Raw genomic sequence first — 15,936 nt, 5'->3', positions numbered from 1 at the left:
TGTCTTTTAAGTAAGACTAAGTGTTAACACTTTGGGTTCTTATGACATTTTAATTTTTTTCTTAACAGCCTTATTGAGATATAGTTTACACACCCTTTAGTACTTTTTAAAGGCACGATATTTCATTACACCTTGGTGTGCATGTAAGAAACATACAAAAACATTCCATTTCCCCCTGTTAAATGTATAAACAAAACAAGTGAACAGGACCAGGAGGGGTGACTTGCTCAAAGCCACATGGTAGGCTAACTGCAGAGCTGGTTCTAGGGCCTCAGTTTCCCTGTCTGTCAAATATAGGTGAGTATTTATGAGCTCCTTCATGTGAACATGCCGAGGCTGTGGAGGGGGTTGAGCAGATAAGGAATGAAAAGTGCTTCAGAAATCGGAATGGTGTCTGAATACAAGAAAGTGCCCATGGGGGTGGGTGTGTTGTTTCATTGGCAAAGCTACTCCTCTAGTTTCCTGTTAAATTTTTGATCCTCTCTCCCTCAGGCGATGTTTTCCACTAATCGTGGGACTGTCGGAGGCTTCTTCCTGGCAGGCCGAAGTATGGTGTGGTGGCCGGTAAGTTTTCTTTGAAAAAAACTTTTCTTTTTAATCTTTTTTTTAAGTATTCACTTTTTGAGATTATAATATAATTACATATCTTCCCCTTCCCTTTTCTGCCTCTAAACACTCCCTCCTTGCTCTCTTTCAAATTTATGGCAACTCTTTTATTAGTTGTTGTTACAAGCATACACACACACACACACACACACACACACACACACACACACACACACACATATGTATGTAGGAATATGTGTACATATATTCCTAAATATACCCTGCTTGTTCTGTATACTGTTACTTGCGTGTGTGTTTTCAGGGCTGAGTATTTGGCGGTGGATAAGCAGTTGGTATGCTCTACCCTGGGGAAGACTATTTTCTCCTGTTCTCAGCATCCCTTAGCTGTTTGTAGTTATTTGTGTAGAGCTGAGGCCCTGTGGTTTCCTCCATCCACTTGGCATACCTATTACTGTTGTCTTTATTCGGCTCATGTTTGGGCAGTCATGGTGAGACTTTATGGGGGTAGCTTCTGACATTGCTAGGAGACACAATTGCAAGACCAGTTCCCTGATCCTGTGGCTCATAATTTTTCCATCCCCTCTCGGGCAATGTTCCCCAAGTCTTAGGTATAAGAGTTGTTCTGTAGATACACCCCTTGGGGCTGGGCTCCACAACGCTGTATTTTGATTGGTTGTGGTTTTTAGTAATGGTTGCTGTTTATTGTAAGGAGGAGTTTTCTTTTTTCTTTCTTTCTTACTTTTTATTTATTTATTTATTTATTTTTTGTTTTTCGAGACAGGGTCTCTGGCTGTCCTGGAACTCACTTTGTAGACCAGACTGGCCTTGAACTCTCAGAGATCCCCCTGCCTCTGCCTCCTCGGTGCTGGGATAAAAGGTGTGTACCACCACCACCTGGCTAAGGGGAATTTTCTTGATGAGGGGTGAAGACTATACTTATCTGTGGATATAAGAACAGATATTTAAAAGTGTAGTTAGGCATTAAGCTTGTTTAGTAAAGTTGTAGGTCTTCCCTCAATATCCATGACTTGACCAGCCCTGGAGAGGTGGCTAGGTTTCCAGGAGACATGCTTTCCCTCCTGTTGAGTAGTTCCTAAGTCCGATAAGATAGCTCTTAGTTACCATTAAGGTATTTGTGCTACTACTACAGCCCTCGGGATATCAGGCCACACTGGTCATTGCTATGGTTCATAGGTGTCGTAGCTGGGTAGGGCTGTTAGTTTCCCTCCTTTGGAAGCTGGCATGGCTCCTTGTGGTGCCATGAAAGCTAGTCCTCAGGGAGAGGCTTTCGGGTCAGTGTCAGCTCAGGGGCCTTTGGGCACAGTGTCTGAAGAATATGGTGTCTTCAGCAATGGGAACTTATCTTCCACCTCTGTGGGGGAACCAAGGGCAATAGGAATAGTCTAGAATGTTTGGAGTCTCTTAGACAACCGCACCCAACACTCCTAGAAGGTAAATATCATCAACCCTAGTTTATAAGAAAAAAAATGGAAACTACAATATGTCTAAAATTACCTTGATCTATGTAGGGTTTTGTTGTGGATGATGTGGATTAGGTTTTGAATTTTTTTTTTTACCATGATGAAATTATATCTCTTTATATAAAAAAATCTTAGGGCTGATTTACTTGGAGTTAGATCTCAGTTTCTTCCGTTTTTTTTTTTTTTTTTTTTTTTGGTTTTTCGAGACAGGGTTTCTCTGTGTAGTCCTGGCTGTCCTGTAACTCCCTCCATAGACCTGGCTGGCCTCGAACTCACAGAGATTCACTTGCCTCTACCCTCCCAAGTGCTGAGACTAAAGGTGTACACTACCACCACTTGGCAGATATCAGTCTCTGCTCTTTGGGTCTTGAGGAAACCTGTGAGGGTGGAGGCAGGGGATGCACTCCTTTAGAAAATTTGTGTGTTAGGGCAGATCTGGGTGAGCAGACGCTTTGGGCTGAGGGTTGGCTGATGGGAGAGGTTAGTCCCACCCAAAGCAGGGAGGGGTCAGTGTTTTGGTGAGGTTCCTGGGGCATTGTTTCCTCATGCACACCATAGGATTGGATTGTTCTAACAGAGAAGCTTGGCATTGTTATTTTGCGTAAAGTCGTTACTTCCTTGGTAACGCTGGCATTTGACTCTTCTTTTACCAACCATGGTTTCCTTCTAAGGCTTCATAAGACTACAAATGGTTCTAGGTGGCTGGACCTTATGAAAATGAGACGTGGCTCAGCCGTTAAAAGCTCTTGCCTCTCTCGTAGAGGACTTGGGTTCAGTTCTCAGCACCCACATGGTGGCTCACAACTGCCTGTGACTTCAGTTCCAGGGGATCTGATGCCCAGGTATGCATGGGGTACACTCACATGAATAAAAAAATTTAAAAGATGGTTCCTAAAGTTGACTGTGTATCAGAATCACCCGTGACAGCACTGTGCAGCACCCCACACTGTGCCTGGCCAGCAGGTAATAAATGGGACTGTTAAGACAGAAGGAAGGCCAAGAATGCCCAGGCAAATCCCTTAATTGCCATTATACTGGGTAGTGTTCAGTGAATACTGGAAACTGTTGCTAATGAGTCCCTTAAGTTAACTTTCATGTAGATAATGTTAATAAAACCTGGTTTATACCCACATTTATTTATACTATTAAAAATCATCAATTCTGGGGCTGGAGAGATGGCTCAGAGGTTAAGAGTATTGGATGCTCTTCCAGAGATCCTGAGTTCAATTCCCAGTAATCACATGGTTGCTCACAACCATCTATATTGAGATCTTGTGTCCTCTTTTGGCCTGCAGGCATACATGCAGGCAGAACATTGTATATGGAATAAATAAATAAATCTTTAAAAAATTTTTAAAAGTCACCAATTTCAGTTATATAGGAATCATGTTCTAAAATGGGTTGATGATGAGTTATAGTAGTAAGAATAAATACACATAGAAATCATGATTAACATATTCACTTTGGTTGTGTATTGTAACAATCCGTGGCATGTTATAGGTTAAGTGCAGGGTGTTTTCCTTTCTTCATGTCATTCAGTATGTCTTTGTAACTACATGTATAATGTGTAACTGTGTGTGGGTATGTGCACATGTGTTTGAGTGCCCACAGAGGTCAGAGGCATCAGGACCCCCTGAAGCTGGTATTACAGGTGGTTGTGAGCTGCCTGATACGGGTTCTGGGAACTGAACTCGGGTCCTCTAGAAAATCAGTGTGCATCTCAACATCTGAGCCAACCCTCCAGCCCCCATGGTATGTCTTTTTTTTTTTTTAAGATTTATTTGGGGTTGGGGATTTAGCTCAGTGGTAGAGCACTTGCCTAGCAAGCACAAGGCCCTGGGTTCGGTCCTCAGCTCCAACAACAACAACAAACAACAAAAAATTATTTATTATGTATACAGTGTTCTACATGCAGGCCAGAAGAGGGCACCAGATCTCATTACAGATGGTTGTGAGCCACCATGTGGTTGATGGGAATTGAACTCAGGACCTCTGGAAGAGCAGCCAGTGCTCTTAACCTCTGAGCCAACCCTCTAGCCCCCATGGTATGTCTTGATGACAGCTGGGGTCTTAGATGTAACAAAATTAAGTTTTATCGTAAGTAATGTTTTTATCCATGTTCACTATCACCGTAGGCACTGTAGAAATGTTTTGGGGTTACTTACTCCCCTAAAACTCAACTCTTTTTTCAAGGGGGAATCTGCTAACATTCTGTTTAATGATAGGGATCTTTGACTTAAGAGAGTTTTAAAAACCGATAGTTTAGAGGAAGACTAATCCAGGCAGTTTCTTTTCTAAAATTTAAAATGGTTTATAAACACCATCCCATCACGCAGCTGTAAGAAGAAATCAAAAGAAAATGTGGTGGGGTGGTGGTGGCACAGGCTTTTAATCCCAGCACTTGGGAGTCAGAGGCAGGTGGATCTCTGAGTTTGAGGCCAGTCTGGTTTACAGAATGAGTTCCAGGACAGCCAGGGCTGCACAGAGAAACCCTGTCTTGAAAAACCAAAAACAAACAAACAAACAAACAAATAAATAAAAATATGGCATGCATGAAAGTACACATTAAGGACTCCCTTCAAAATTGAAAAGTATTTTAACAGCACCCAAATTATATTCTTAATTTCCTCTTAAGGTAAATTAAAAAGTCAATTTAGCCTGTCATGGGTTCCTAAATCTGTAATTAGAATATCAGTTCTCAAATAGCTGACCCGAGGGCCCTCAGAGAAGCGGATGACTCTCACACGCTGACAGTCATCTCCCCCTGTGGCTTTGATGCACACCACCGGACTGGGCCCTTGACCCCTTTCATCTGCCTTTACAACAGTTGCTTTCCAAGCAGGAATTGTAGGTAGCCGGAGAAACTTCAGGAAGAGCCATCTGTGTTGATTGATTCTGAGACAGGGGGGGCCTAAGTGTTCCCCATGAGAGCTAATGAAGTCAAAGATGGCTAGACTGTGCAAAGGCTAAATTCTGGACATCTCTGGGGGTTAAGGGGACACTGGACAGTGGTTATGACCCATGAAGGAAGCAAAGTTGGTACCCTGCCCTGAGCGCAGAAGTGAAGGACAGCCAGAGGGGGTGGGGCAAGGACTCCACAGGTGACATTAGAGTGAGTTTATGCAGAAGATGGGCAGGATGGCTTCCAGAAGATGAAGTCGCACTTGAGGCAAACCAGAGCCACCTCATCGGGGTGACATGAAGCCACAAGAGGTGCTCACTGCATTGCACTGGTCGTTCAGGAGCCCCTGCTGCTGCACTGTGATCTGACCCCTTCCTAACAGAGTTCCGAGTGCTTTGTTGTAAAGATTGTTGGAAGGATCTGGGAAGTGAGAGCATTCCAGGAAGCTGAGCTTTGAAGGGGAAATTCCCACTTCTCCACCTGAGATAACCGAAATTCTGAGAAGTGAGGCCCTAATTAGTAGGTTGGAGGAGGACCTTTGTTTTAGAGGGAAGTGTGGACACACCTGTGCATTGGCAGAGCTGGTTCTGTGGAACCGTCAAGTACAGCAGTGCTGAGCTGACCCTTTGCCAACCCCCTTTGACTCAGAAGCGAGCAACTGCACTAGGAGCCAAAGGATTTGGCTTTCCCTGCTTTGCAACGTTGACCAGCTTGCCACCCTCTCTGTTTGAGGGAACCTCCTTTGTCATGTGGGGCAGTCAGGTGAGTTAGATTGTGCATTGGTACCACAGAGGCATGAAAAGTGAGGTGACCTTGGTTCTGTAAGGACAGCAATGTGGTCATGCTTGTCAGTCTGTCACCTGAAAATGGGTTGGATATGGGGGGGCACATACCTGTGATTTCAGTATTCAAGGGGGTGAGGCAGGAGGATCCTGAGCTAGAGACCAGCCTGGGCTTCAGAGACCCTGCCTTAAAAGAGGGACTGTATGTCCCTTAATACCCAGGGTTTGTCTCCTTAGAGAGTAACAAAAAAGGAATGCATTGCAGTGTTTGGGGGAAATGCAAAGAAGCCAGATTTCATCTTTGCAGGTAAGATCTCTGCATGGCTTCTCAACTCTGCACAAAAACATGCACGGCAAATACACAAATGAATGGGTGTAACTGCGTTCCAATAAAACTTTATTTAAAAAAGAAACTGGCAGAGGGCCCACTTTGTTGTTTTAAGGACACTGTATAGTCTGAGAACAGAGGCCTTGTCCATTTTCCGGTTTGTCTCTTTTTCGTTTTTTGTCAGTGTATCCTTTGCAAGACTTATCTGCTTGACTCCTGAGTACCCTGGTTTGGTAAGGACAGTGAGGAAGATGAGTCACTGCATGACTTGCCCAGGTTTGCACAGAGCCAGGACCCCCCTGTTCTTCTGGTCACTCAGGTCTTGAGACAGACATTGATGGGGCCAATAGTTATAGTATAAGATTAATCTGAAAACCAAAACAGGTTTTCAATTAGGGCTAGAAAGAAACCCCAATGAAAATTATCCTTAAGGAAGAGGGCAACACCTCAAACTTTTGACTGTCTTGGGAAATATACCTGATTTTATTTTTATTTTATCTATCTATCTATCTATCTATCTATCTATCTATCTATCTATCTATCTATCTATCGTCTATCTATATCTGTTTCTCTCTACCTCTATCATCTATCTATCTATGATCTCTCTCTCTCTCTCTCTCTCTCTCTCTCTCTCTCTCTCTCTCTCTCTCTCTCTCTTTCTCTCTCTCTATTTCAGTCAGGGTCTCACTTTGTAACCCAGGATGGCCTTGAATTCAAGATCCTCCTGCCTCAGCCTCCTCAGTGCTGGCATTACAGGCATTGCATCTTCATGCCTTGTTTAATTTTACTTTTAAGGTAAGTCTAAAACCTAACCAACAGACTGAAGTTCGACCATTGACCGTGCTACCAGAGGACCAAAGAATGCCTAGGGAAAACATGGCAGGCTGTTGACATGGGTGCAGGAGGTCATGAATTCAGAGAGGCAGAGCGGGAACCAGGAAGACTGACACAGGGGAGGCAGGGAACAGGCTGAGGGACAAAGTCCCAGGAAGAAGCATGAGGGAATGACAAGTAGCTGGCCCTTTAGAAGCCTGGGAGGAGTGATTTCTGTCTCATTTGCCACCCTGGTCGACTCTGCTCTCTCTACATGCATGAAGCTGCCCGTGCCCGTATTTATCCTGTTACTGTGATGAGGGTCATCCTTTCGTTTTTTGTAACTTAAAACAAAAAAACCCTTAAGTGCGTATCGCACTGTAAGGCCCCGCACCGCCAGTAAACACCTGATGTGAATACAGGCTCTATTAAAGAAAGGGAGGAGGCAGACTTGTCTCCTGGGGCACTGGGATGTGTCCTGCTCTCTGGTGCAATGGCCTCACAGCGGCTAAGAGAAGAGGAAGCTCGGAGGGTGCAAAGCCTTTCTAAAATCGTTCCTAATTTCTGTCCCTGTGAAGAGAGACAAAAATCATTGCTCTTATATCTTTCAGTTTCATGGATAAAACTGGAAAAATATGCCTTGTCCTGATGAGGGTGTCAGTAAAGTCATGCCATACCGGACTGCTTGGGAAGGCCTGGTATGGGCCACATCTTCACTGTCTCAGGCCATTTATTTATTTTTTGTTTTTCGAGACAGGGTTTCTCTGTGTAACAGCCCTAGCTGTCCTGGAACTCACTTTGTAAACCAGGCTGGCCTCGAACTCACAAGAGATCCGTCTGCCTCTGCCTCCCGAGTGCTGGGATTAAAGGCGTGCGCCACCACCGCCCAGCCCAATTTATTTTTTCTGTTTGAGTTAAGTATTGGCACAATTGGGCACTTTTCGCAGTGAGATTTCCTTTTGCCCCACTGCCAGCTTCTGCCTTCTCAAACCACCTGGTTCCCCTTTCCTTCCCCTTTTTCCTCTCTTTGTTTCTTCTCATTTTCTTCTCCCTCCACCTTCTCTCCGGCTCCTTGCTCTTTCTCTGTCATCCTCCATGTTGAAGCCTTTTCCTTCCTATGTTTTCCTGTTCTTGGTTTAGTGTCCTCTCGAGAGCGGCCTCCTCCCCACACCTTCCTTCCTTCTGCTCTCCCTTCCCTTTTCTGCTTTCATTTTGAATAGGGTCTCACCATGTAGCCCAGGCTGTCCTCCCTCGGACTCTCGAGTTCTGGGACTCCGTCAGGCTCAGCATCATTATTGTGTTGCGTCTGCAGAAGTTCTGAGGAGCTTCTTTGATTGATGTGTGGCCACCTCCTGCCCTGTGTGTTCTTTGTGTTTCCAGGCTTCAGGGGGCCAGTGTGCTGTAGACAAGTTTCTGCCACTGAGTCATTACCTAATCTCGTGGCCTCTCATTTCCCACTGGCTGTTTTCCTGGTGTTTTCTAAGAGATTAGCCCTTCTGTAGTCAGAAAAGGCAATCAGAGTTATAATCAGTGTTTCAAGTTGGTTGAAGCCAGAAGAGTACAGCTGAGATAGGTCCTCCACGTCCTCTGAGTTTTCCTCGTCTACCAAAGGCATGTGGCATAGAGTTAGCTGTAGTTTTATGTAACTTTTGAAGTAAACTCTATATTATAAAGATAATTTACAATTAAGAGCAAAGATTCTGGAGCCAAGCTGCCTGTTCAAAACCTTAGCTCAGTGTGTCCCTACCTGCAAGGCCCTGGGTGACTTTGTCTTTCTGTGTCTCTGTTCCTTCAGTGGAAACAATAGAGATCATCGACCCACCTTGTAGAGATACTTTATTTGTTCTTCTTGTTGTTTTGAGACAGAATCTCGCGTAGCCCAGGCTGGCCTTGAACTCCTGAATTTCCTGCCTCTACTTCCCATGTGATGATGATGATCATTATCACCATTATAATAGTTTTTTTTAAAGATAGGGTCTTACTATGCAGTCCAGGTTGGCCTCAAAATCACCATTTGCCCGCCTTAGTTTCCTGAGTTGTGAAATTATAGGCATTCACACCCACACCTTATCATCATCATTGCATCTTAGGTTTAGGTCTTCCTCCATTAGCTCTATCTTCAGTCATTCATTCAGTTATTCATTCATCCCTTTATACATAACTCTTTCATTCATTACACTACTGCATGGTGTTGCCTGCCATGAGGCAGATTCCATGATAGGAGCTTATAGATCACTCATACACATCACTCACAGCTTTAGAAAATACTTGTAAGGTTTCAGCAGGAAATGTATTTGAATCAAGAGTGGGTAGGACAGAGCAGGATGCTCCTTAACCTGCAAAGGCAAGCTGGGGAGACCTTTCAGAGGACAGGGCTTTTAGGCCAGGACCAGAAGGATCATGAGGTGCCAGCTACAAATAAAAACTGTTGATGGTCTGGGTATCCCAGCCACCCTGAGCTGATTCTTCATATGTCACATTGCATCCCATAAGTATTCATAATTATTGTATATCAGTTACAAATGAAAAAGAATAGGAGAAACCATCCATTTGAAAATCAGAGGTGAGAAATTAAAAGCAAAAAACCTAAAAAACAAAAACACCCCAAACCCTCCTAAAACTTCCAAATGAAAAAACCTGAAAAATCTACCACTCCACAACAACTGACCCGCCTTCAGAACGGTCAACGGCCTCGGGGTTGGAAGGAGCATGAGATCTTTGAAGAGCTAAGTGAGGACCAGTGTGGAAGAGACACAGTGACAGACGGTAGCTCATGCCCTCTGAGTGGGGGACCCTGAGTCACTAATGAATCCAAACACAGGCTCATCTGGATTGGTGGCTGGCTTGTCGGTGTGACCTCTTTGACCTCTAATGCCATTGAACGACTTCACTTGCCTTTTGTGCCAAAAACCATTGGGAAACACCAGGGTTGGCAATGGTTTCCTGTTTCCTACCTCTTTGGGCCTTTGAGTAGGGAGAGATGTGTACAGAGGTAATGACTGGAAGACAGGCATTGTTTCTGGGGACATGAGCTCATCCAAAGTAAACGGAAATTATGATGACTTGAGCGACGCTTCAGTCTAAATGTTTACCAGAGGTTTGGAAATAAAATATTCTGAATCTATGAGCCTTACTTTATTTTCTGTCCAAAGCCAGGAAGTACTATCCCCGAGAGATGGCGAAAGTCAAAGGTTAAAGGTCAAATCTCTCCAAACTTTCCATGTTGAGAAGAGATGTCTTAATCCCAGCACTCGGGAGGCAAGGCATGAGAGGATCTCTGTGAGTTTGAGGCCAGCCTGGTCTATATAGTGAGTTCAAGGCCAGCCAGGGCTACAAAACAAAACCAAACCAAACAAACCAACCAACCAACCAAACCAAAAATCAACCCCAAAACAAACAAACAAAAAAGATGCCAACCAAGATTAACCAGAATTCCTGAGAGGAAGAAGGAAGGCTGGGAAAACAAACAATTGAGACAAGCCCATGCTGTGCCAGAGTTCCCAGAGATGGACAGAAGGATGTTACTCCACACTGTCCCTCTAGGGACATTAGGAGAGTGTACCCTGGAAGGAGCGGGGAGGAAGCCAAGTCAGTGTGATGCTGTGTTCTCTCCCTGGGTCCGTAGACTTTAGCCCCCTTCAGTTATGGAACTTTGGAGAAGTTATTCTGTAACCCTCAGGCCCCTCCTCCCTAAACGTGAAGATAGGAAGAGAATAATAACTCCGGCCTTCCAGAGCTGTTGTGGGCACTCCATGAGATAAAGGCCTCCCAGAGACGTCACAGAAGTTAGTGTTCTCCTTTCTGTCTTATCCAGGATGGTACTCTCAAAGAGTGGTACCCAGGGCAGCAGCACCAGCAAGATCTGGGCCCTTGTTAGAAACACAATGTTTCTAGTCCTAACCTAGACTTACCGAGTCAGAAACTCTGGGGATGTGTCCCAGCAATTTGTATTAATTAACCTTCAGATGATTCTGATGAGAGTTACCAGCTTTAGCAAGATATAGGATGATATATTTAGAATTTCAAATAATCAATACACTTGTAGTATGAATGTATGCCAAATACTGAGTAGAGCCTATTTATACAGCAGCATTCCATAGTTTCCTGAAATGCAGAGGTGAATGCACATTTCACGTCCTGGGGTAGCTCATGTTTGAGCATCACTGGATGGGTATGTCTAGTATGACCCAGAGGATAGAGAGGAGGCCCTGGGACTCTCAATGGCCTTTAAAGGGGAGGACAGACTCAAGAAGCAGAGAGCCAGCTCCAGATACTGGATATTTTGGGCATGACATGGCCTTTAACAAAGAAAGAAATTGCCTAAAATTAGCCAAGAACGTTTTCCTTTTGAGCTATGATGATCTTGTTCCTGAAAGGAAAAATCTTGGTGTCTTTCAGGAACTCCAGCGCAGTCTATAAAAACATGCTCTGGTAACAGCAGTGTTAGTACTTCTCCACAATGGCGTGTCTTTGTAGGGAAAACTGTCTCAGTGACTTCTTACATCTGCCACTTCACATCTGACAACACCTTATGAGGGAGACTGAGAGTCTTCTCTTTCTCTCCCCTTTTCTGTTTTGAGACAGGCTCTCACGTAGCCCAGGCTGGCCTCAGACTTGCTAGATAGCCAAGGCTGGTCTTGATCATCTATCCTTCCTCCTCTACTTCACAGGTGATAGGATTATAGGTACACTCCACCGCACCTGGCTGGTGAAGAGGGATTTTTATTCTTAGTTTAGAGTAGAGGAAATTGAAGTACAAAGCGTTACAGCAACTGACTTCAGGTCGTGTAATTTGGTATGTCAAAGGCAAGACTAGAAAGAACCCTGTTGGAGAGCGCCCCCTGTGCTCAGGAGAAGGAGGGTATGCCACTTAATTGTGCTGTCAAGCATGGCTGTTGTTGCCGGGTCCTGGGTGTGCACAGGCTGCTGCTTTCCTTAGGTCATGTGGTAAAGATAAAATCAGTGTGTGATTTGAATTACTTTTTTCCTTGGTGACAAAGTTTTGTTTTCATTTGAAAACAGCAGGGCTGAGTATACTCACCTCCAAGCTCTGATGTCAGCTGAGCTGGATTCAAACAACTCTTTTCTACTTTTCCTCATACAAAGTGTAATTGTGGTTAGCAGTCAGTGACCTTTACCACTTTTAATTCATTTCTTTGTTTAGTTAAATAACTAAATAGTGTGTGCCTGTGTATTTATTTGTTCAGGGGCACATGCCATGCATGCATGTGGAAGGAAACCAGAGGACAACTTAGGGGAACTGTTTTTTTTTTTTTTTTTTCACCTACCATTTAGGTTCCGGGTGTTGAACTCAGGTTGTCAAATGTGGCAGTGAGGTCTCTGTGGGAGCCCACAGAGGTTTCCTAGTGAGATCTGAGCTTGCTTTACCCGGCAGGGTTGCATCAGGGGATGGATTGACCACGTGTGTGGTTACCTTGTGTTTGGAAGGGTCTGCACTTGGCTGAGCTAGGGGGAGGTCTTTTGCTCCACCCCTTGGCATTCCTTTAAAAAGTCCTTTAGAGGAGACAGAAGGGGCTGGTGGATAAGGATCCAGGTCCTCCAGAGGCTATCCTGTGTTTCTATCTGTCTCCCTCTCCCCTCTATATTTCTATCTAAATCTCTTATCCCTCACTCCTCAAGAGCACCCTGGAGGAAAAGGTGGGGGCGGGTCCCCCACAGGTCTCTTACCTGATGAGCCATCTCACCAGCCCTTGGTGACATTTTTATACAACACCAATACTGAACTCACCTGCCTGCTTTGTTCTCAGGCTTCAGGCTCTGTCAGTGAGTCTGAGAGAGCGCTGGAGGGTTTAAAGATTTGTGTTCTGGGCCGGGCGGTGGTGGCGCACCCCTTTAATCCCAGCACTCGGGAGGCAGAGCCAGGCGGATCTCTGTGAGTTCGAGGCCAGCCTGGTCTACAGAGCGAGATCCAGGAAAGGTGCAAAGCTACACAGAGAAACCCTGTCTTGAAAAACAAAACAAAAAACCAAAGACTTGTGTTCTGATAATTGAATTTCATAAAATCATTGTAAAGAAATTAGAAAAGTCTAAAAAGTAAAAATAAATATGTCCTCTGTGTTTTCTCTTCCAAACATAAGCATGCCTGAATCTGGATATATGTCCATCAATTCACGTATATAGATGCACACACACATGTACTTAAATATTTTGAAGATCATATGGTACATATAGTATATGAAGCTATCTCTTGTGTTCTTTTGAAACAAGGTCTCTTGTAGCCCTTGCTTGCTTCAAACATGTGTAGCTGTGCTCCTGACACTCCTGTCTTCCCTCTGAAGTGCTGGGATTACAGGGGTTCTCCACCATACCTGTCCCCATTTTGATTTATTGTGATAAGGTTTCTGACATAGCTTAACTGATCTGGCACTCACTATGTGGACCAGGGCCATTTGGAACTTGTGGTAATCCTCCTGCCCCAGCCCCCTGAGGTCTGGTATTGTAGGCATTGCTATCATGCCTGGCTGTATGTTATTTTAGCTTACATTTTATCATGACTATCTCCCATGTTATAGCAAAATTTTCAAAGCCATCATTAATTTAATGGCTGCATAGTATTCCATCATTAGTATGAATCTTAATTTATCAAATTTATAAAATGTTCCTATTGTAGGGCATTGTAGTTGGAAACATGTTATAAGCAGCACAGTAGTAAATGTCCCAATGAAACCTCATTGTGTCTCTCATAATGTTCTTAAGGCAGAAATAAAAAAAACTAGAGCATCCATACCTACGCTAATCAGGACGGTATAGAAGAAGGAATTGCATTTTCATTTCTAAACTAGAAATATCACAAACATAAGAGAGACTGTACTTGTCAGAAGTAAATATTACCATTGAAAAGGTGTTGCCTGTTTGAGTACAGCCTACAATACTAGGTAGACAGCTCAGTGAGTAAAACGCTTGCTGTTTGAGTGTGCTGGCTAATTTTATGTCAACTTGACACAAGCTGAAGTTATCTGAGAGGAGGGAACCTCGGTTGAGAAAACGCCTCCAGAAGATCTGCTGTAAGGCAGTTTTTAAATTAATAATTGATGGTGCGAGGGCCCAGCCCGTGGTGGGTGGTTCCATCCCTGGGCTAGTGGGTTCTATAAGAATGCAGGCTGAGCAAGCTATGATGAGCAAGCCAGTCAGCAGCACCTCTGCATAGCTTCTCATCAGCCCCTGCCTCCAGGTTCCTGTCCTGTTTGAGTTTCTGTCCCAACTTCCCTCAATGACGGACTATGATATAGAATTGGAAGCCAAATAACCCTTTCTTCCCCAACTTGCTTTTTGGTCACGGTGTTTCATCACAGCAGTGGTAACCCTGACTAGGACAGCAAGCATGAGGACCCGATTGCAGATCCCCAGCCCCCACGTAAAATCTGACATAATAGTTCCCTCCTGTGGACCCAACACTAGGGATGGGGTATAGGTTGGAGATAGGCAGATCCCTGGAGGTCACTGGCTAGACAGCCTAACTATGTGATCGCCTTCTGGAGACTCCTTTTTTCATATGAGACTGTATGTCACTACATAGCCAGGCTGGCTTGGAACTTGCTACGCAGCCTGAGGCAGTCTGGGAGCATCCACTTCTTTGAGTGCCGGAATTCCATTCACTGTGGCGCCCAAATCTGGGAATCCTTGCAATCCCGTCCTTGAGGATGTTATTTGAAGAAGGCTTTCCTACAGTCTGCTGAATCACTTCAGGAAGTTTCCACTGGAACTGTTTAATAATGTGGCTGTGACCCGAGACCAGCTTGAAAATCTTAACTTGATTAGCAGTTCTGGGGTTTTGGAGGTGAGATGGTCAAACCCTCTTCAGACCACATGCTGTATTTTGACATGTGACAGAAATGATAGTGTCACCCACTGGGCAGGATAAATACCATGGTTACAGACTTTAACTCTGTAACTCGTGGTTACAACTCTGCAGATAAAGGACCCTTGATCTGAGTGCTCTGTGTAGCTAGAGACAGCCCTTCTGCTCCCCAAATGATCTAGAACAAGGCTGAGAAATGATGGCTTTGAACAAACAAGGCAGGCTCCTCGCACTTCATTGTGGGTAAGAATCACCTGGAGGGACTTATTTCTCTCATTCAGTAAGTCTGGGCGGTAACGGAGCCGTTGCAGTCTCAAAAGTCCCAGGTGGAGCTGATGAGCCTGAAGAAGACTCAGTAAGTAGCTCTGGTTCCAGGAGCCCATTTCTAGGGCTGAGTTACTCATCGAAGGCATAGTCATTAAACAATGTCTGTCTTTGGTCCTGGAGATGTGTGTAATCCCATTACCTTCTAGCACTAACATTAAGAGCAGGGAGAGATGATGCAGCCAGATGTTTTCCTTTGGGTGTAAGTAGTTTTCCCTTAAGAAGAGGCTCACAGGAAACCATTCAGTTTGTGTCAAACCCTGGAGGGACTGAAGTGAAAATTTTAATGGTAGAGTCACTGTACTATGGACAACTGAATTGGTCTTATCAGAGATCTAAATTGCAGCGAGAGGCAAGCTGTCCTTGGTAAATGGTCCGAATAATTGAGGGGCAGCTCTTCTCGTAGTGATGGGAATTAGAGGGACTGGGACTCCTGCCAAGGAGCTGGGGCTGAGAGAGGAGGTTTGAAAGATTTGGTGCAACCAGAGTTGGTTCTGGTGAGATCTCTTTTCCTGGCTTGAAGATAGCTGCTGTCTCTTGAGTCTTCACATGGCCTCATTGTGTGTGTGTGTGTGTGTGTGTGTGTGTGTGTGTGTGTGTGTGTGTGTGTGTGTGTGTGTGGTGGGGCAGAGGAGGGGAGAGTAAAAGATCTCTGCTTTCCTCTCTTTCTTTTATAATGCCACCAATCTTATCGCAAGACTCCATCTATATGACTTCATTTAACCTGATAAGCTCCGAAATAATCCTGTCTCCAGATAAAGTCGTACTGGACTTTGGGCTTTGAAATATAATTTGTCTTCAAGGGTCAAGTAGTTGTCCTCTGGGAGTGAGATGGGGGAAAGTGGATACTGACTAGAGATAGATCCATGACAGTCATTAGTAAGCCATCACCTTGATTGCCTTCTGAAGGACTGTAATAT

The 15,936-nt window shown here is 44.5% G+C and overlaps 1 protein-coding gene across 2 annotated transcripts in view; it reads left to right on the top strand.

Moving 5' to 3' along the window:
* Positions 1-15,936, top strand: part of Slc5a1 (solute carrier family 5 member 1) — an 84,378-nt gene that overhangs the window by 12,416 nt on the left and 56,026 nt on the right. For both annotated transcript variants that reach the window (XM_052735865.1, XM_052735864.1), the window contains exon 2: positions 493-564. In XM_052735865.1, coding sequence (XP_052591825.1) covers positions 493-564 — 72 coding nt within the window. The remainder of the gene's footprint in view (positions 1-492; positions 565-15,936) is intronic.

Source organism: Peromyscus californicus, unplaced genomic scaffold (genome assembly GCF_007827085.1).
Source record: "Peromyscus californicus insignis strain IS unplaced genomic scaffold, ASM782708v3 Scaffold_13__1_contigs__length_99412109, whole genome shotgun sequence".
NCBI classification, from domain to species: Eukaryota; Metazoa; Chordata; class Mammalia; order Rodentia; family Cricetidae; genus Peromyscus; species Peromyscus californicus.
Note: the sequence above shows the minus strand (reverse complement) of the source record. Positions and strands in the feature narration are given on the sequence as shown.